Genomic DNA, 20,875 nt, shown 5'->3' on the forward strand with positions numbered 1-20,875 from the left:
TTACTAAATAAATCCATGTTGATTAAACAAACCCCGTTCAGAGAGCAGGTAGCAATCATCAACTTTCAGCTACAACTTAAATTTTCCCTTTGCAGCAGGAACACCACAGCATCTGGAAAGAGCAAGAGGTAATTTAGTTCTCTTCTGTCTGACCCTATTCTTGTACAACTGTCAGTCTGCAACGAGCAATGACACGATGAGTAATTTGCCGTAAGCATCCCACAGAAAACAATTCCAAGGCCTCTTCATAGTCAATGGTTAGGTTCCACCAACAGGAAACAATCCTTGAAAAAGCGTCACCGAGCAAAGACGTATTTTGTCAATACAGCATAGATTTCTCAATTTTATTAATCATAAATAGAAGCTCGACATGTCCCAGTTACTCAATTTAGTCAGCAACAATAAACCTCAACTGAAAGGACTAGTGCCCAATCAAAAATCCAGTCTTCCTACAGAAAAAGGAAATTTCTCCAAAGACAGAAACACATCATCAAGGTGTACATTCCATTTAACATGCTAAGCATAAGAAGAAATTGCTTGTCCATTGACAAAGCAAACAAGCTAAGAATTCAGGTAAGAGTCTTGGAAAGTATAAGGGCAGAGGGAGAAGAAAGATGAAGAGAAGATGCAGAACTATGAAATAAAAAGACAACATAAGGGATGGCAGAGTTCTTGTTTTAGCAACTGTATCTACAAGAACAGATTTGAATAAAGACATTACCTTCATTAGCAAGACATGATTGAAAACTGCAATCTTTTGCAGATCCAGAGTCACTGCAAGCTACTGTAAGAAAGCACAAGTTTGTTGTATGGTAACTAAAGACAACACTGCTCAGTGGTACTGACAGAGGGAGAGAGGATGCTCAGGGCTACATCCACAAGCACCATCTTTAAGTAGCACAAATATATAAAATATATTTTTACATGCTGGCTGAGAAGTGAGAGCATTGCTATAGCTTCCAGCCTCCTTCATAAAGATAGCAGCCTAAATGATAATTGATAAAAGGATTGCAGTCACTTGCTAGCAGAACACAAGTCCTTTTTACAGGAGGAAAGGGGTCATGCATTTCCCATTTAATAAAAAAAAAAGACATTCCTTTCTCTGGAGTCAAATGATCTCAATTCTTTCAGAATCCGGCTCATGCCAAGCCAACCATCGGGCAAGCTCTATGGCCTCTATATGCTACATAAAATAATAACTTACACAGTTACCTAGTTCAACTTTCCTCAAGAACACAGAAACCCTTATCTAGTGCATTTCATTTCTTTTTAAACTACTAGAGAAGCAAGACAAACAAAAGCCAAAGCTGATCTGCAACATACAAGCACTATGGGAAGAAATACATTTTAGAATAACAAGGTACAAGTATGGGGTGTGTGTAACTATTTAAAATACATTAGGAGATACTTAGTCAATGTTCTGTCTGCCTATCTAATTAAAAATTACAGCACAGACATGGACAGAAGGACTACCTATAAATATATCCAACTCAGCAGTCTCGCAGAGAGGAAAATAATAGAGTTTGAAGCCTAACAGAATGAATGCCTTGAAATGCAAATAAAGGGAATACCTTAAAAAAAAACCCAAGCAAAACAACAAAAAAACCCAGACAAAATCAACCAAACAAAATCCCAACCTCTAAGCCACCCTAAAAAATAAGAGAAGCAAGAAATTCAGCTAATCTGAACTGTGGTGATATAAAATACAATTTGTGAAGCCAGTTCCAAAACAACTGGGGTTCTATAAACTGCAAGTCTTCTGTTCAGATTCTATCAGAAAACTTTTAGGCAGGCAGAAAAATTTATTCATCACTCATCTTGTATTCTCCACATGTAAAAAACTCTTCCTAACCATATCGCATCCAGCCATACCAGCATCAATTTTCAAATGCATCAAAATACAGCTAAAAAATCCAGTGTTAAGCAGAAGTCAAAGCACTGAGAAGAGCAACTGATGCTGTAAAGCTGTTCACGAGCACACGAGAGGCACACTGATTTCTTACGGTCCTTCACAGAAAATGTCATTTTCCTACACCATTTTCTTATTGTGGAAAAATCCACAGCACTGCAAGCTGGTATGAAAAAGCAAAAGCATTACGCCCTAAATCTTTTTTTAGGCTGCCACATGTAACATCAACCTTAAAAGGTAAAGTAATGCAAGGAGAGTAAACCTGGTAAAGGCATACTGAACAACCTGGGACACTGGAGCCCGAAGAGCCAGGACACTCGCCACAGCTCTTCTGGCTCTTTGCCTTGCAAGCTGGAGCCAGGAGTCCCAGTGTTCTGGCCAGTTCTCAGGATTGACTTAGTATCACCATGAAGCATTAGATTTCTTTCATCATATTGATAAAGATGCCTATGTAAAACTGCTAAGAAGCACTCCTTTGTTCCACTTCCCCTTTGGCTCTCTAGGTAACCATCAACATGGCAAAAACAACAGTCAGGAGAGAAGTAACTTCCGTATTCTTGCTTTGGGATTTGACACCATGGTGTTTACTGCCAGTGCCCGTTCCCGTGAGATACACTGTTTTCTCCAGTTGCAAAGAGAGGCTTTTGCCCTACAGAACAGGAAAGGAAGTTTTTTCATTTTTAAATGGCAAGCTAGTTACTCAAAGAGGAAAGACGGCTTGATGAAATGTCCATTTGTATTCTTACTTTTAATAATTCATATCAAACCCTATTTGTCTAACCACATCTAAGATTCCTTGCATCCAGGTATTGCGGCCCTTTCCAAGCTCTGAAAAACAACATCACGCTCTTAAAAAATGAAGAGCTTCTTGCTCTCTGAAGGATCCTCTTGACAAATGCAGTAGACAGGTGACAGCAACTCATTTTCAAATTCATTAAACTCTGCACAACAAATGAGCCTTTTACTCTGCAAGAGGCACATCGATATTCCCTAATAAAACCGAACAGAAAGTTTTTGCCATAAAAAAAATAATTTATCGACTTCATTTAATGGCTCAAAGAATCTCAGCATTTTTGATAACTTAATTTGAAACTTCAGTTGCTGAACCATAGTTTTAAAGCAAATTCAAGGATTTGGTCAATCAATTCAGTTATCAATCACACTGCTTAAAATGTTTTGTTACTCAGTTAAAAAGCCTTAGTGTGTATAATCTGAGAAACTGAAAATATTTTTCTGGAATTAGAGGTATGGATGTGAACATACTAGACCGGTTTCTCTCCCTCTTCTCATGCACACTGATTCAGTGATCTGAAAATCTTTATAGATAAGCTTATAGGCTTATTATAGGCACTATAGGAAGTATTTTTAGGCCCTGAGGAGCAAGTGACTTTCTGAAGGAATATTTTTGAGTTTTCAGCAGGGTGCAAGCTAGGCTGAAGTAACTCAGATTTAAACCAATCTTATTAATTTACTTATCTGTGTAGACATTCCTGTTTACAGTAGGAAGTTAAAACACTTGCTGAGATTTTCAAAAGCTCAAGTGATACAAGTGCTGTTTTCCAAAGTAAAACCTCATGCATACAAATAGTCTAGAACAGAGATAAAATAATAGCAGGGAAAGAACCGATGCAAGATGTCATATAGTATTGTTTGAAACAATTAATGTATTTGTGCAACCTGATTGTACAGCTACGATTTTCATTAGAAGTTAGATTAAGTTTTGCCAGAGAGGCTGAGGGATTTCTCCAGTGCACTACAGTTTGGTCAGTGAAGACACACAGCTCTGTTTCCAGTTTCAGACCTGCAGATAAAGGCATTTTCAAACCCAAAAAGACTTCAGTGAAAGTCTAAGGCTTCTTCTGATTATAATAAGGTTTCTGTTACTATTAACCTTTCACTGAAAGGGACCTTCATTCTCCTCCCCCAGGAAGAATTAATAAGACAAAGATAAAAAGGTTTGGAGGGCAAACAAAATCCTTTTAATTTTCCTATGGAAGAATTAACAAGCACGTATGTTTCACTAAATTATTCTTCTTCACAATTAATACACTGAAAAAGTCACTGGTACAGATCACATTAGAGTGACTGTTAGCCTCATACTCAATTACCCAGAAGATCTGCCATCTGCCTACTGAATAAAGGTAGGTCGTAGGAGTTAAAGAAAGCAAACTGCCTAAGTCTTCCTGGAACAAAATCCAAGTATCTGATCTGTGTTTGCTTTAAAACAAATATATAGCGTTAAAATATCAAAGGCTATGTAAACACAAAGAATACAAAAGCAGGAAACATTACCACTTCACTTGCATCATCCTAAACTGAAGAACTGAACATAAGCCATGCAGAGTTCCCCATGTTTGGGTAGCCTACACTTATCAGCCGAGACTACATCTTCCTTTTGGGACTCTCTAGAGGCTGCAATGTTCCCTCTCCTGCCCTTAGCCTTTTCCCAACAATATTGCACCAAGGCAGAAGCAGCATCCCACAACTTACGTCCTGCTTCCTCATGGCTCTTATTCCCCTGTACTTAACTGCAATGAGAGCATTAAACCTTTCCAGCTCATGCGTTCAAGCACTGCTGCATCCCACATTGAAGCCTTCTCCCTAACCAGATTTGTTATATCTATAAAACTTCTACCTCCTAATTTCCTATCTAAACGGAAGTGTTTAGATAAGACTGCAGCATTCCTCCAGCCTATAACGATTTAAAAATAAAGCCGACTACATAAACCAATCACATCTCCCTCTGTGATATTAACAGAGATCAATCATGATCTAAAGTAGTAAAAATTAACATAAAAATAATTTTTTCCATTTTTCAAAAGTAAAACACTTTAAATTTATTGTGTTTTCCATCTCATCGTAATAGTCTTAATGAAAGAAAAAGGCTGACCAGAAATCACAAGCGCCTTAAATGCTGTTTTCCAACAGTCATGATAAATATTTTATAAACCACTTTAGTAGAAAGAGGACTAATACAAAAACATCAACAATAAGGTAAGTACGCTATCTATGATCACTGGCAAAACTATCAGGATTGGGAGAACAGAGGCATGTTACAGTAGCCAAGTCAATATATCATTTCTCTTCTTGCTATTTCACAAAACAGCTTCTTGTACAGCCCTGCATCCACACTGCAATCTCCAAACATCTCAAGCTTAAGCCTCAGGTTTTTATGCTGCACCATTTCGGCTGTCTTGCTAGCTGTGACGAGGAAGAAAGGAGGAGATAGTTTTGAAACAATTCTCTTGCACTAGAGCATTTTCTGATAATTTAATACAGTAGCATGAAAATGATGAGTCGCAAAATACATAACTAGTGCCTAATTTTTGTAAGGCACTAAGCCGAGAGGGGGGAAAAAGCCATACCAAGCCCTACAGCCAGCAAGCTGTGCTTTCAATCCCCAGTCTGCAGACGCGTGGATTGCTTCTAAACAGTCAGCAAAACCCGAACTAACAGCAGCAACACTGCTGTTTAACAAGCTTCAATTCCACATACATGGCCCCTGGGAAAGCTTTAGGGAGTCCAAGAACAGAGCAAGGAAGTCAGTTTTGTGCTATACGAAGAGGAGCCCACAATGTATTCTGCAGCTCAGGCAGTATGACTGCTACTGCTCTGCTCCCTAGAGCGACTCGCCTGCAGACGTTCATGCAGCAAGGCGAGCACGCATCCAACATCCAAGTGTCTAACTGCTACAGCAGCATTAACCGCTGCTCCCCTAATCCCTTCAAAACTCTTGCACCATAGCTGATGTTTTCAGCAACGCACAGAGTCCATCAAGCGTTCCTTACGTGGCCTACCCTCAAAGTACCACAGGACTTGCTGAGCAAATACAGTTAGTGATGCTGCTGGTGAAATTCTTGCTTCTGCAACTTTCCACCTCTGCTCCAGGCAACAAGGACAACTTTGGAAAAGAGTGTAGGAAGAAAACTCCTGAACACTGCTGAAAGTGCATTTTAACATTTCTTTAGTTATCTGAGAAGACAAAAGGTATTGCAGTTACAAAAAAACCCCAACTGACACTAATTTAAAGAGAGCCATAACTACAGACTGTTTTCACTTGATGTTAAGGAATATAGAAATTCTCTTAAGGAATTATATGCTAAGGGCAGTACTTCCCCTAAAAAAGAGGGTAAAAAAACTATACAAAAGTTAATCTTTAAGTTAAAGCAAAACCTCGTTGCTTTAAAAATTAAATGTCATGTTGTATTACGTTATGCTCTATCACATTTTACTCTGTTACTGTGCTGCTTTCATTAAATCTAGCCATAAAAGCCAAGCTGTGCTTGGACACAGGGTTGCATGTATGTACTAGCACAGAAGACTCACAGAGGTAAACAAGGACATAAAAGCCTTATAGAATGTTCTGCTATGCAAACGTATTACCCAAAAATAGCTGGCTTTGTGACGTTTATGACACTTTTAGTTCAAATCCAAGAGGAAGAACATTTATTCACAGACAGCTGTAACAAAAGGACAAAACAAACTAGGTGACACCATGTATTCAGCTCTGTCAGGAGCTCTGTCATGTTTACCTATGGTGTTTTTAAGGAAATTACCACCCTCTGATTGTGTGACCTCCAACCTTATAGGGATTTTATTATTCCTATAGGAGAAACAGACAGAAGCACAAGTCTTTGCATACTCCTGCTGCTGTAGTGTACAACCCAGCAGATGAACTTACACCTTCAGTATGTTTGACCCTACTGTAATGGCAAGAACTCCCCAAGAAAAATGTAGACTGCGTTAAACAAATTTATTCTCTTATTTCAACCCTGACTTCACAGAGCCCTTTCTGGAACCACATACAAAGAATTCAACGAGACCTCTTCTCACAGGAGCTTCATTCTTGTTCCTTCACTTAAGACGAGGTTAATTTCTGGGGCTTAGCCCACTGTGTTACAGACCTGCTCATCATCCATCAGAAAACCCTTCATCCAAAAGCTCTGTATACCTAACAGCTGACAGATCACTGACTCTTGCCAGTATTCAATGCTGTATTAGTGACCTTTAACAGTTCTAAGAAAAAGATGTAATTTCAGTCATGAAATCTGACAAAGTCACAGCCCATTTGCTCTTTACATCTCTGCACACCTGCGGTGTTGAGGTGGCCAGAGCACACCATTAGTGCTAACTAGCAGTTTCAGCAAACAGGGAAGGTAAATGTAAAACCTGCTTCTAGATCCCTACACCGATGGATGATATTTCTTTCCAGGAACTGAAACACGGCTTTTGGACTATAATTAGAGAATAATGCAGGGGGTAATCTGTGGGGCCCTCTAAGCAGAAAATCCCTTCCATTACTGCATGTCTGGGCTAGACAAACCAAGGGGTCCCTCCAGAACTGTGTCTTAAAGCAAAACAACTGATCGCATATTTTGTGACAGTTATCAAGTGAAAAGCGTTAGCAACTACAACAGCCTAACACAAGCCTTTTGCCTCCAGAAGCCAGTGATAATCAACTGAAAAGCATTAGTCCTTTGCTACCAAATAGACACTGGAATTTACAGGGAAATATTCCTCCCTGTTGTGCAAGCAGGTTTTGGACTGTACCCCCCCAGAAAGGGAAGGGAAGAGGCAGGATAAGATCTGAACCACTGCAGAGCAGGTGAAAGAGTCAAAGATGATGTAACTCATTTCCTCATTGCTGGATATGGAGAGAACAGGCCCAGAACTGTCTTGCTCCAACAAGATGCCAGCACATGGTAAATGGTTTAGCTCAGAGCCTTGAAAGCTCCTCATTTTGGTAGGAGCTATCAATGTCCAATTTTGTTTTGCATTTGTTGAAAAGAAAAATTACGCTGAAATCGGAGATCAAAAGTGCTTTTTGGAAAAAAGATGCCTGAAACTATGGAAGGCCTGCATGGAATTTTCCTTCTGTACACAGATGCAGAAGCCAGTTAAACAGACCCTTTGGCTTCAGGAGAGACTCAGATCACTATGCAGCAAAGAAAGATCTGTGCCCATTGAAAGCAACAGAGCAGAAGCTCTTGGGAGACGCCTGCTGCCCACAGAGAGAATTTGTTCTGCTTGTAAACTACATTTAATTGCAGCCAGAATATGCTTTAAATAAAACACAATGGAGCAGAGTAATTTCTAGGTGAGGAACAACCTGGTTAAGACAAATTGACTGGTCATATCAAGTAACCCATTTTTTTAATACCAGCTTTAAGCACCTTTTATCCTGCTTTTTAGGATAAATTTAGACTGCCACTAACCCAAAGAATGTGAAGATGCATAGATTTTTAAATTACAGTCCCGGAGCCAAGCATGCACTACCTCCTCTCAGACACACTCAAAGGCTGCAGCTTGGCTCAGTGCTTGGATTACACACATTACTGTATTAACAGATAAAGGTGTAGTCCTTGGGGAACCTTCCCCAATCTAATTAAAAAAACCCTCAAATACCTCTTACCTAGGGAACTACAGAAAACTACTGAGCACTACAAAATACCAGTTCAGCAGCAGATTTCACTTTAGAGAACGAAAGCAAACATCATGACTATTTTGTGATGGGCTCACAACACCACAGTATAAGCCCAATAACCTGTCAGGGTTTAACAATGGATACTTAAAAAACAACATCCTTCTTCAGGTTATTTTTACCCAAGTCACAACCTCCAGGAATGTTTTAGACAGCAATTAGGCAGACGTATTTGTCTGAGTACTGCTGCCTTTAAGAGGCCTGGCACAAGCACTGTATATTTAATTTTTAATTAACTCTCAATCCTGCAAATATTAACTTTTCATTCTATTTGTCAATTTCATCTAACTCTATTCAGACAATTAAGCCGTAAGTCCGGAAACCTACTGAAAGGCTCATTAAGCATCTGCTGAACGTTAAGGAAGGCTTCCAACTCTGAACCAAGTTTTATTCGCAATCTTTTGACTTTTCAACCTCCATTCACTTAGCAATTGAGTCATTTTGTGAAAGCAGCAGCGTACACATTTCCTGAAAATGTAAGAGACATCAAATTGAAGGCTGTAGAAGTGACCAAGGAAGATACTGTACCTGAACAGAATGAAACCAAGTGACTCAACAGCTGCCCGCCTCACATCATCATTTACATCACTCACCTGCAAAAGGGAAAACAGGACATTCAGAATATAGTGAAAACACTTGAGGACTACGCAACATTTCAGGTCAGGTGTCAGGCACACAAGTTAATCAAGAAGACAGGATTATAAAGAAAGAAAATTAACAATCACGTTCAGCCTTAGCTGAAACAGCCTCACCCTTGTCCATACACTGTGACTGCAAGCCTATCGAAGAGCATCATCTTCTACAGCTGGCGTTGTTTTTTTCCCCAGCCCATCATTATATAGACTATTCACTGCAAACCCACTACTAACTACTTTAGGATCATGTTTTATTTTTTAATAAGTTCCTTGTTCGTGTTACCAGATTGAATATTCTTTTGCTGAAAGTCTGCTTATCCTAATGTCAGAAAACCCTGTTATTTCTACTCATGGTATTAAAGAAAGTTTTCATCACTTTACAATCTCTGAATTGGAGCAGAACGTGAACACTGTGGACACAAAGCCTGTCAAAGCGATGAGCTTACTCTCTCACCACAAATTTCTTGCTGTTTCTTCTCAGATTGCCCAGAGAAGCCGGGGCTGCCCCATCCCTGGAGGTGTTCAAGGCCAGGCTGGATGGGGCTTTGAGCAACCTGGTCTGGTGGGAGATGTCCCTGCCCAAGGCAGGGGTGTTGGAACTAGATGATCTTTAAGGTCCCTTCCAACCCAAACCATTCTATGATTGTATGTGCTCCTAAACCCACAGTACTTACAGCCACATGCAGTAGGCGTCTGATCGCCTTGTTGTTCCCTGAGCCACAGTACGCCATAGCAACAGTGTACATGCCAGAACGACGGAGAATTGGATCCTGGAAGAGAAAGCATCACTATTTAACATCCATCTGAACAGGGACTCGGAGTGAAGCGACTTGTGAAACTGTCTGACTTAGAACTATGTAAGAACTTCCCTGGTTCAAAACAGCCAACCCACCGCAGCTGGAGATTTCACAGAAGGACAGGAATGTCACCCATGTAACAAAAGGGCCAGGGATTAAGTCACGGCTAAACTTACCTTATCTCTGCAGAGACTCTCAATGAGAGCATCTGCCTCCTCCATCCTCCCGTACATGACCAGAGCAATTCCAACCGCAAGGCCTCGCAAAATCTTTTCATGCTGGGTTTCCTGTGCGTAGCCAACCATGTCCTCAATAGCCTGAGCATTTTTAGATCCCAACATAACCAATCCCAGTGCCAGGCCAGCTGCCTCACCTGCACAGCACAGAAAACCAAAAAAAATTAAGCAAACTCTGTTCCCAAAAGCAGTAAATATTATATCTAGAGAATCACACAGGATGTAAACCAACAGATCACTTCTGGACACCACCACACCCAGCAACCCTATTATTCATGGCCAAGTGTGCTTGACTTGATAACCTACTAGAGACAATTTAGTGCTCTTCCCTACCAAGTTCAATTTTCTCTTCCTTGGGCCAAGAGCTGCTGAGATAATTTTCCTGTGAACCCCTGCCAATGCAGCAGCAGTAGCCCCTACAAGCTTCTCCAAGCCTGTCTCTCAGCCAAAAAGGGCACATGGCTCTGGAGATCAACCACAACAAAAAGCATGTGACAAAGGAAAGAATAAAGCAAAATAAGGGACTGTTTAAAGACCTAGCATGTCTTATCAATTTGGCATAGTGCCACAGACCAGTCCTGACAGGACCTGTGAACATTACTGCCACATAACTAAAGAACCATGCTGAACAGGAAAAGGTCAGTAAATAAAACACAGCTAAGGCCACCTAGAAGCAATCCACGCTGCTAACAGAAAACCTGAAAAAAAAACACCAAAAACTACAGATGCCTGATAAGGCCTCAGATGGTTATTTGCTTTGAAAGCAGAACATTTACCTGTCACTGCATCATCCTGGTATAGATTTGTTTTCAGCAAATCGTACACGTCTTGACGTGCTGTCCCCATGGCAGCCAGACCCAAACCCAGGCTGCCACCGTGTCGGACAATCTAGAGAAGCATACGCAAGTTCAGTCATCATAAAACAGGGCACAGTATGGCTTCAGCTGAAGTAGACATCCTTCCATCAACATAAAGCTGCAAACATTTAGCCCCCAAACACCCAAAACAATTTCTTAACCTGTTAGAAATACCACTTTCACCATTTCAGGCAGTAACTGATGAAAGAGGCAGAAAATAGAATAAAAAGCGCACAAAAAATGAGTATCAGAAGCTTTACACATAGCACAAGAGACTTTCTAGTATCTTTAAGGTCTTTTTCCCCACTGAGTGATTTATGTAAAACCATAAATCTGTGCCATGTGTAAGAATTGCTGCCTAGTAATAGCTTTTGAATAGAAAGCTAAATCAGTACCCACTTAAAACAGTCTACATCCTCTTTTCTTCTAACAGCAAATACAGGAAAGGCAGTACATTTGTGATAAGGTGAGTGGGATCTGTTCACAGAATTTTTATAGTAGTCGTCTGAAATTCCCAAGTCCAAAGAGAGTACAAGTCCAAGGAGAAGAAGGGAACATGCTTGGAAAATACTCATCTATTCCTAACTTAAAAAGAGACTTTTTGTAGAGGTCTACGAACAGTACATGGTGAAGTAGAACACTGCTTTTTGTATAAGATGCATTAAACCTACAGGGCGCAGACGCATTTTGTGGCTTATTCCTTTGACAGCTAAGCTGTAAGCAATAACAGTGCCTGAATACCACAGGTCCACTAGTAAAGCAAAGCAGATATACAAGTAGTAAGAAAGATGAAGCTAGATTCACTGTTAAGTACATAAGAATTTCCTAAAAATTTAGCAATAGGTTGTTAAAACGCAAACTTTATATTTAAGGCCCACAGGAGGTGTAAGCATCACACTACTGACACAATCTTAGTTACTTCTAACCCCCGCTTCTCAAACAGCTAGCACCCTTCTAGATATTCCCAACAAAACAAAGGTTCATTACCAAACCCAGTACCTACATCATTACTGGCATTCTTCAGCTGGTTCAGCAAATAGTCAATGATGTCCCCACCATGGTTAGCATGAATGAGACCCAAGGCATAGAGACCTCCGCCTTCCTGGTAGGCTGACCCTGGAGAGGTGTCCTTGGGTAGGTATGTCGCCATTAGCTGTAATGCTTCTTTCTCATGACCCTGTAATGTTCAAGTGTCCAGCAGTAAGGGAAGTGCAAAGTGAAAAAAGAGTGAATGCAAACACTTTATGATAATATTTAAACAAGTCAGCAGAAAACATGTTATAGCCATTACTTTCTCCACAAAAATCAGCTTTTCAGTGCTGTACAATAAGCAAAGAATCCTGTACTGGGTTTTTATTAACCACAGTACATGAACGTTCATCAATCACTTGGTCACTGATACAAACCAGGACAAATTTGGCCTGAAGCTACCCCGCTTCATTCACTTAGAGCACTTTAATGAGGGCTGAGGCACAGGAAACAATTACGAAGACTTCTTGCTATTTGAGAACAGCTTTAAATATACCCTCCCTTGGAATGAATTTGAAAAAAATGCCCACTACTTAGATCACCATTCAAACTTACTATAGTAAGGACTTCGGTACTGTCTCAAAACCACTTCAGAAATATACATCTGCAATTTTAATAGCTAGAAACTATTGACTCTGATCAACTCACAAAAGAAGAGAAGAGCTAGGAAGAAGACTCTCCCCTTGAGCCACGTTATCCTTCCACCTTTTTGATGCTCAGCAAAACATGCCGTAAACTACACTGGATATCAGATGAGATGGACTTGATAAAGCACAGCTTGTCTTTAGTGCAAAGACACAAACTAAGTTACAGCTGTGTACATTGCTATAGACTAGCTAAACCGGAGTGCGGGCATCTTCAGAATCACCATTTCAATGTTTCCAGTGTTCACAAGTCAAGTATTTCTATTGAACAGAGGGAAATTAATGCAACGTTACCTTGTGTATAACACCCAAGCTGGCGGTAGCAGTAAATTTAGCCCAGTTTGTGGCCCTGGCCAACCACTCCAAGTTGTCTCTGGAACACGAAAAGAGAAAGGTTACACAGCTTTTCATACAGCCTGTTCCTCATCCTGCAAGCATGATTCCATAGCTTTGAAAGCAGAAAGCAGCTCCAGAAGGCAAGAAGGCTAACCACATTTCCCACTTTATACTTCTCTCCCCTTCATCAGCCCTGATTTTTGGCTGGTCATAGTCAAGTTTCTCGACACTGGTGATCTCAGTGAAAGATGGAGAACTGCTCAACATGCAGACCATCAACTCTCTGGGAGAAACTCTAGCAGAGTTTCTGGAGCTTTCCTCAAGTCCCTGGTTAAGGTCAGCCCTGACATTTCCCTTCCAAGAACCATTCAGCACTGTCAGTCCCTACCAAAAAAGATACATCATCTCAGAAATTCTCCAACTCCTAACAAAGAGAACAGAAATTCCAGATCTCCACCTTCCAAACTGCTCATATGGTCAGCAGTCAAATAAAGCCAGTTTGTGAGGATAGAGAAAAGAAAACAATACCAGCTTCTTCCCTCTGCCTCCACATTAATTTTCAGACCCTTTGTTTATTCTTCTCTAAGCCCATCAGAGTTCTGCAGACACCCTTTAGGGAGTATCAAGCTAAATAGGGCAACAATGTTGTTCAAACCCCTCTAAACGTCATTGGAGCTTCCTTGCCATAGATTTACCTAAGGAACTGGTCACTGGTTGTACCACAATGCATAAAGGAGTTCGCTATAACCGTTGCTGTATGACACACGGAATTCCGCACTGCATCCTGAAAGAATAAAAACAATCAGTGTCACCAGTCAGCAAAAGATATGCCCTAGGTCACTTAACATGCTTGCCAGTACACTAGAAAAATAGATTGTAATTATGATTAATTTAACCAGCAATTTCCGTTTAATCAAAGTTAATAGATTTTTAATACATTCTAATATATCCTCAACCCATCTTTCCAGTGCAAACCAATCCTTTCTATGAGTTTCTGTCAGAAATGTGATTACTTCAATTGCAGCTTAACTGGAGAACCCCGCCTTCTGGTTCCCAGAACTGAGCACTGCAGAGCGTGTGCTGCTGACGTTTTCAAGCCATGCCCGGAACACTATGCAGCATCATTCCCAAGCACTTAACCAGCAGATGGAAAAGATTTTCCAATACATTTGAGGTGCCTCCTGAAATAGATGAACCCACTGACAAGCATCCCCTATGATTTTTGCTGATGATGTGCATCTCGTTTCACAGATAAAAAAACCTCTCCTATGGTTTCAAATAACCGTTTAGCTTAAGAGAGTCTAATTTACCTGCAAGTTTTCATTTGTCCACCCTTCAGTAACACCTTCAAAACCAAAACCAGTTACTCAATTCGGTAGCCCTGCCTACATTACAATATCTGTTTGGTTTTGTCTTCAATGTGGAAACAATAGTCTCTGAGCACATACCAGGATTTCTTTAGCCAAACTGAAGGTGTGGACTCACATAACACCTGAACCAAGATACCAACATATCATGACCTACAGTCCTGGATGACTCCCTTCCTCCCCAGCCCAGCAGCATTTGCAATGGATCCGTCACGGAGCTGGAGAGTGAGTTCATTCATCTAACTGACCAGATGAAAAACAAACCCACCAAAAAAAGGGAGGAGAAAAGGATTAGTTTCTATAAACAATCGGGGGAAAAAGAAGAAAAGAATCAACAAGCTAATAGCAGCATGTCATTAGGTCATACTAGCTGCAAGCTGAAACAGTCTAATTATATGGCCTTCTTTAGGGTGCAATCACCTCTTCTTCAGCCTCACAGGTTCAAATGTTAAATGTCAATTTATCATGACTAAAAGACAGATTTGTATCCTCAAAACCCAGAGACCATGCTAAAACATAAGATGATGTTGTAAAATTAACAGCAACGTGGTCAAAACAAACACAGGATGAATCAGGTGAATCCAAGACAACCATATCTAACAAAGTCTCTTACCTTTGTGTTTTTGAGGATCATGAGGTCTGTATTGTTGTTTCGTATTAAAAACTGCAGATGTAACTCAATGGCCATTTCCCCACTTAAAATTTTAATCATTTTTGAGATCTGGTCCTTAGGCTCTGGGTTCTTCACATACAAGCAAAAAGAAGAAAAAAAACCACGAGAACTCAGCTACATCTCTTAAAATACAGTTCATGAGAAGCCACTCCGGTATGTTCCAAACAGCACATTCCAAAATTTATCAAGTTTTAGGAATAAAAGGACATTGTTTCTGCCCTTGCTGCACAAGCCCAAACCTCCCAGATAATCAAGTCCCTTTGTGCACAACAGCGCAGGTGGGATAGGAGACTCCTTTCAAATAAATGTGTTCTTTCATTGAAAGCAAAAGGATGAGTGACATCTGATATTCTGCAAGCTGCTAGTCACAACACTTCGCATGACGCTGCTAAGCTATAGCATTGTTCTTGTGAGGTAAAGGCTTTATTTAGAACAGCTAGTAGAACTAGGAAACTCTAATACATTCATCTTCCAGAGCTCTTTGGGAAAGTCTTCTTCCTCATGACTGAACAGTTTTCACAGATTAAGTTCCAACTGAAGTCCCTTCTGAGCAGGGTGAAAGTACACTGCAATATTTTGTACCGACATTGTTAGCTGGTCAGAGACCAGCCAAGCATGAGTAGTTCAGCCCTTAAACTAATCCCCTCAATTATTTCTTTGTAGTCAGCTTTCTGAATTGTGGAAGATTAAGCTCAAGAACATTTCTGGCCACACGGGTTGTTTTTATGTACTTGTCCCCTGGCGCAGTCAGCAATGCCAGTGCAGCAGAAACTGATTCAAGATACCTTTCCGGCACAAAAGCACTGTTTACAGGTTCCTTGATGGGGTAAAGTAACTCAATCCCTTTTGTTTGCCTTGTGGAATATAATTTCAAGAAAACACTTCTGTTTGCCCTTGATTAAGTTTTAAGTTATCTGCAAGAATCTCTCAAAGATTCACAAGTCTAGTTTGCGAATATGCACCATGGGGAAAAAGAAAAACTTGTCTTGGGTTTTACTTTCCTCTTCAGTAGCATTTCCCTTCCTCAGCATCAGAAGCATCAGAACTGCATTAGCTATTCTACATGCTGATATGCAATTGTATGTGCATGTTAGAAGTGATCCCACTTTCTCCAATACTTGGGAAAAGAAACTGAACAAAAAGATTCTAGCCAGCTGGCCCAGCAACACAGCCACCATGCTGGCTAGAAGCAACACCTTCCTCCTCCATGGAAAAGAAACTACAGCATGTCAGCATCCCCTCCAGCCGTTCCTGCAGAACAGCATCAGTCCTATCCAGCCAGAACTACAGCTGGATTTCAGAAAGAGAAGGAAAAAAAAAAACTACAACAAACTAATTCATCAGCTAAGCTTCCCAGCAGCAGTCAAATTTCAGGCCCTTTCTTCTGGAATGAGTTAATTATTTCAATATCAACAAAAAGCAAACACATGAGCCAGACCCTTCTGTCCCCTTTTTTGGGGCTCAGTAGTTCCCACTGAAATCTACCCACCTTCCACTCTCCCTCAGCTTTCTGCCACTGAACTGCTGGACTTTCACACTGTCAAACATTTGGTCCTCAGAGATCATCTGTCACCTTGTCTCCAAGCAAGACAGAAGTGGAATTCCATTCTTCTCTAGCCAAACCAATTTAGCAACCCCAGAGATTCAAAGAGAACATATAAGAAAAACTAAGCAAGGCATATTTTGAAAATGGCACTCACAATTTCTGCAGACTTCCCTGCACAAGTGCTTCCTGGTTTCTCTTCTGCTTCCATAGCATCACTGAAATAAAATGAAAATGATAAATGCAAGCCAGTTCATCACTTGTAACTAGTCAAGCACTGTAATTATGGCTGAACACTGTCCTAAAAGAGTAGCCTGGGATTTGGAGATGATGACTGGAAAAAGGACAAGGGCGGACTATCTGGAGGTCACTGCTGAGAAGCAAACTCCTTCCCAATTCAATTTTCAGGGAACTTGAAGACAAAGGCCTGGAAAACCCCACCCTCTCATTCCATCTATAGAGACAACAAAACCAGAGATGTTTGTAGGGAACAAACAGGCAGAGACAGGTGAGAGAACAAGGTTAGCAAACAAGGCAGCAAGGATAATTATATCCTCACCCTCAAGTTCTGAGCTCACCACTATTAGGATGGATGCTAGAGTGTTGAAATGCAAATGAAACACGTTAAGCTGTTGTTAGCACCTTGTCCTAACGCTTCACAGGCTGATTTACAAATTATTCTGTGCCTTTGCTTTTATTTCACTGGAAAAGAAGACAGGAGAATGCTTGCTATGCCTGTATCACTGATTCAAAAGCATTTAGACCCAGTTCCTCACAGCTGTGTAAGCCCTTATATTTAACCAGCCTTGATCTAGGCAGCATTCTCCATCACACGCTACCAAAGACAGTGCAGGGATCAGGTTGTGTACAGACATGACAGCTCTGGTGATTAAAGAGCAGATGCAGTATGAACTTCCTCCATGCTGCTCCCCACCTGGGCTGCAGTCTTAGGGCGGACTGGCCAATCCTCTAAAAACAGAGGTTTAAAGCAAAAGTATCTATGTCAAGGACCTGTAAGCCATCAAAGGAAGAAATAAAGATGATGAAATGGTTAGTGCCAACTTTGGTTTTCTTAACAGCAGCTTCATGTAGCTAAGATCCAGCGATGTTGACCACTGACTGAGTTTTAAATGTCAGGACTTCAACAAAACTCAGACTATATTTGAACTAGCTCTTTTTAACTGCGAGAGCAAAAGGGTCTATAACACTGCAGTATCATCTGAGCTCACTCTTCCCACAAGCAGGTAGCAGACCACAAGCTATGATGTGAAACCAAACTCGCACATAGCTGCGATAAACTTTTTGCTTGAACTCTCCCCTTCCTTAGCTTTACAAGTTGCTGCAAAGACCATACAACATCAGTGCTCCCGAGCAACTCACACATGGCTATGGCTTAATGAATTATTGTTCATTAGCTGAGCCACAGTAACCGCACCATGCTTAGCTCAACTGCAAAGGAAAACACATTCTTTCAAAAAACAGTGGGTTCTCGTAATACACAATTTTGCCCTGCACAAACAGCATGTCTCGTCTATCACCCTGACTTAAACGAAGGGGAGTAACTTGATTGCTTGTAATGGGCATCTATACACAGAACAGGAGTCTGCATGACAGCAGGACTGCAACCAAACAATTACACTGCTTCTCAAGCCAGTCTCCCCACCTGTCTTTCTCCGATCCAGGGATGGTGCCGGTGTTGGTGGACCCAGGCACGGAGGCAATGGGAGTGCCAACTGTGCGGAGATTCTGGATCACAGAAGACAAGAACTGCTGGCTAGCACTTTCATACAGATCAAAGCAAATTTGGTAGGCCATGAGAAGGTTATCTTCCTTCACCAGTTTTTCCAAGATGTCACTCACAGCCTGTGGGTCATCCAGGAATATCAGGCACTGAGGAGGAAGAAGGGAAGAACACAAAAAAAGTAATCAGGAGAGGACATTATATACTTCAGAATGAAAAAGCAACACCACCTAAGACCACACTCCACTTTCCCCATTCCCTCACCTGCTGCTTCCACAGAACACCCTTTTAAAGAAAGAAAACTTCTCTCTCTCTCATAGGAGATAATAGAAATCTTTGAAGAGTGTTCATAGGTCATTTTAAAAACAAGACCAAGCATTACAAATTCAAGACATGCCATTCAAGCCTTCCTACTTCTGCAGCTTTATCTTTGGAAACTGACAGTGCTGTCCTACTAAACACAGACATTTCAAAAGCACATTAAAGAAGGATCAGTCATTTTGTAGGGATGCCTCAGCTAAAAGGGAACAGGCATAGCACTCCTGAGTCACACGTACATGGTATAGCAAGACTGGCAAAGGCCTGAGAACACCTGAGTGACTTCATAACTGGCTGTCCAAACACTTTCAGACAATGGCTTGTCAAAAAACAAAGCACTGTAAATGTTCTTTGGAGGAATAAATAAAATTCTAAGCTGTGAACCTACCATCTGATACTCCCTATATAGGCTTGAAATATTCTGTCAGAGTTGTCTACATCCCCAAACTGCCTTTGAATGTGTCTGGTCTATAAATTGACCAAACATGCAATATTTGCCTCTCTTTTTCAATTTGATCTCGCTTTGATATTCATTTGAAGCACAGAACCAGGAAAAGATATTTTATTTAACTGAATAAAAAACAGAGATTAGGTAGATGTCAAGTCAAATACCTCTAAAGAAGAGTAACTTTTGATTGATCTTTAAACATCACTCTGAGATGATTACCTGGCACACGTTGATGAAATCTGGTTTCTCCAGGTTCATGTAGATTTTAACTAGAACTCTCAAGACTTTATTACGGAACTGTTTATTCTGCATTAAAGACATACAGAGCTTCAAGCTGTAGGCTAGCATCCCAGGAACATCGTTCTGAAATAAAATTCAGAGATATCAATGGCCAATTAAGTTAGTAAATGCACAGGATAGCAAACAGAACAGAGAAAGCAAGATGGATGCCTTATGATTATCATTCCCGTATACAGAAATGGGAGACATACAAAAATACGGGAAAGCTATAAACTAAAAAGTGGTAAAATTTAAAGGATTTAAATCACGTGTCTGGCATACGACTAGATAGTGCAGCGTAAGAAGATTACACACAACCACTGAGCTGCTGCAAATGACTACAGGCATGCTTCTTTTACTGCCATTACTAGGTAACACGACTTACCCTCAGTGAAAGATGTTAAAGCCAGACTGTACTGCCTTGCAGCCAGGGCAGGCTAGGACTGCACACAGTCACTGAAAATTAGAGCAGCTCACCCAACTACTGGATTATTTTTTTTACCTACCATAAATAAATCACTTACCTAGCCCTAAGGATACCTTCCGACAGCAAATTACAGCAGATGACAGGCACAACAAAATAAAAGAGTTGTTCTTACATTACGCCAGACCTAAGGTCTGCCTAGTCCAGTATCTTATCTCTGCTAGTAGCTGACAGGTAATACCTTAAGATGAGGGCACGTAGCCAAGATTCCTGGGAATATTCTCCCAGCAACTTACAGCTCAGGGATTTCTTAAAGGCAGGGGTCTCTCTATACTTGATAGCCCTGCGTGGCTCTGCCTTCCATGAACATGTTGAACTAAACACCCCTGAGTTTCATCTTCTATTCTGTTCATACAAACCAGGGCAAGTCCCATAGCAACGTGGATCTTGCACTTCACTTCTGGATCCATATTGGGAAGAGACTAGCTACACGCACCTCCTGTCTCTTGCACGTACCGATTCAAGGATGGTTTTCTCAAAGATGTCCAGCCTGCGCGTCTCTAGAGCAATACCGATGGCCTGCTTGTACTTGTGGTCATCCAAGCACCGCTGGAACATTTTGTTCACTATCCCTTCTAGCCTTTCATCGACAGGTTTCTTCTCCCCTTCTGGCAGCTCCGCATTCTCCACACACTGTTTGGTATAGTGGTCGATGCATTTTGCTGAAATGATATTGAACAAACACAGAGCAAGGAAAAAGTCAACTTCCTAGATGTCTGTAATTTTTTTTACAGGTGAAGAGACCAATGTGTGTGTACACACATTCTACCAGCAAATAGAGCACATGGGAAACTACACAAAGGTGAGGCACAATAACTATTTGTGTTGTCATATACAGAGAGTAGTGGAAGATACATTTTCTCCTAACAAACTCTGATTTTAGTGCTGAAACCAAGTAGGTATTTTTAAAATAGAACCAAGGACATTATCTTTGTTCAAGTGGCACAATATTTTAAATAAAAAATGAAACATCAGTAGGAGACTTCCTAGCTCCATTGTAAACACTAGCTGGGGAGACTGAAAGCCAGCCTGGGTTCATGATATCTTGTACAAGGTAAGTGATACCAGCAGACGAGACTTTTAAAAGACATCAAAATT

The 20,875-nt window shown here is 40.8% G+C and overlaps 1 protein-coding gene across 1 annotated transcript in view; it reads right to left on the reverse strand.

Annotated features, from left to right (window-relative positions):
• Positions 1-20,875, reverse strand: part of PSMD1 (proteasome 26S subunit, non-ATPase 1) — a 74,601-nt gene that overhangs the window by 49,101 nt on the left and 4,625 nt on the right. Inside the window, exons 5-16 of the mRNA XM_063338180.1 lie at positions 20,234-20,439; positions 19,234-19,377; positions 18,171-18,397; positions 16,665-16,725; positions 14,905-15,033; positions 13,620-13,708; positions 12,883-12,961; positions 11,919-12,092; positions 10,835-10,946; positions 9,999-10,195; positions 9,700-9,795; positions 8,919-8,983 (exon numbers count right to left, since the gene is read on the reverse strand). Coding sequence (XP_063194250.1) covers positions 8,919-8,983; positions 9,700-9,795; positions 9,999-10,195; positions 10,835-10,946; positions 11,919-12,092; positions 12,883-12,961; positions 13,620-13,708; positions 14,905-15,033; positions 16,665-16,725; positions 18,171-18,397; positions 19,234-19,377; positions 20,234-20,439 — 1,579 coding nt within the window. The remainder of the gene's footprint in view (positions 1-8,918; positions 8,984-9,699; positions 9,796-9,998; positions 10,196-10,834; positions 10,947-11,918; positions 12,093-12,882; positions 12,962-13,619; positions 13,709-14,904; positions 15,034-16,664; positions 16,726-18,170; positions 18,398-19,233; positions 19,378-20,233; positions 20,440-20,875) is intronic.

This window comes from Chroicocephalus ridibundus, chromosome 6, assembly GCF_963924245.1.
Source record: "Chroicocephalus ridibundus chromosome 6, bChrRid1.1, whole genome shotgun sequence".
NCBI classification, from domain to species: Eukaryota; Metazoa; Chordata; class Aves; order Charadriiformes; family Laridae; genus Chroicocephalus; species Chroicocephalus ridibundus.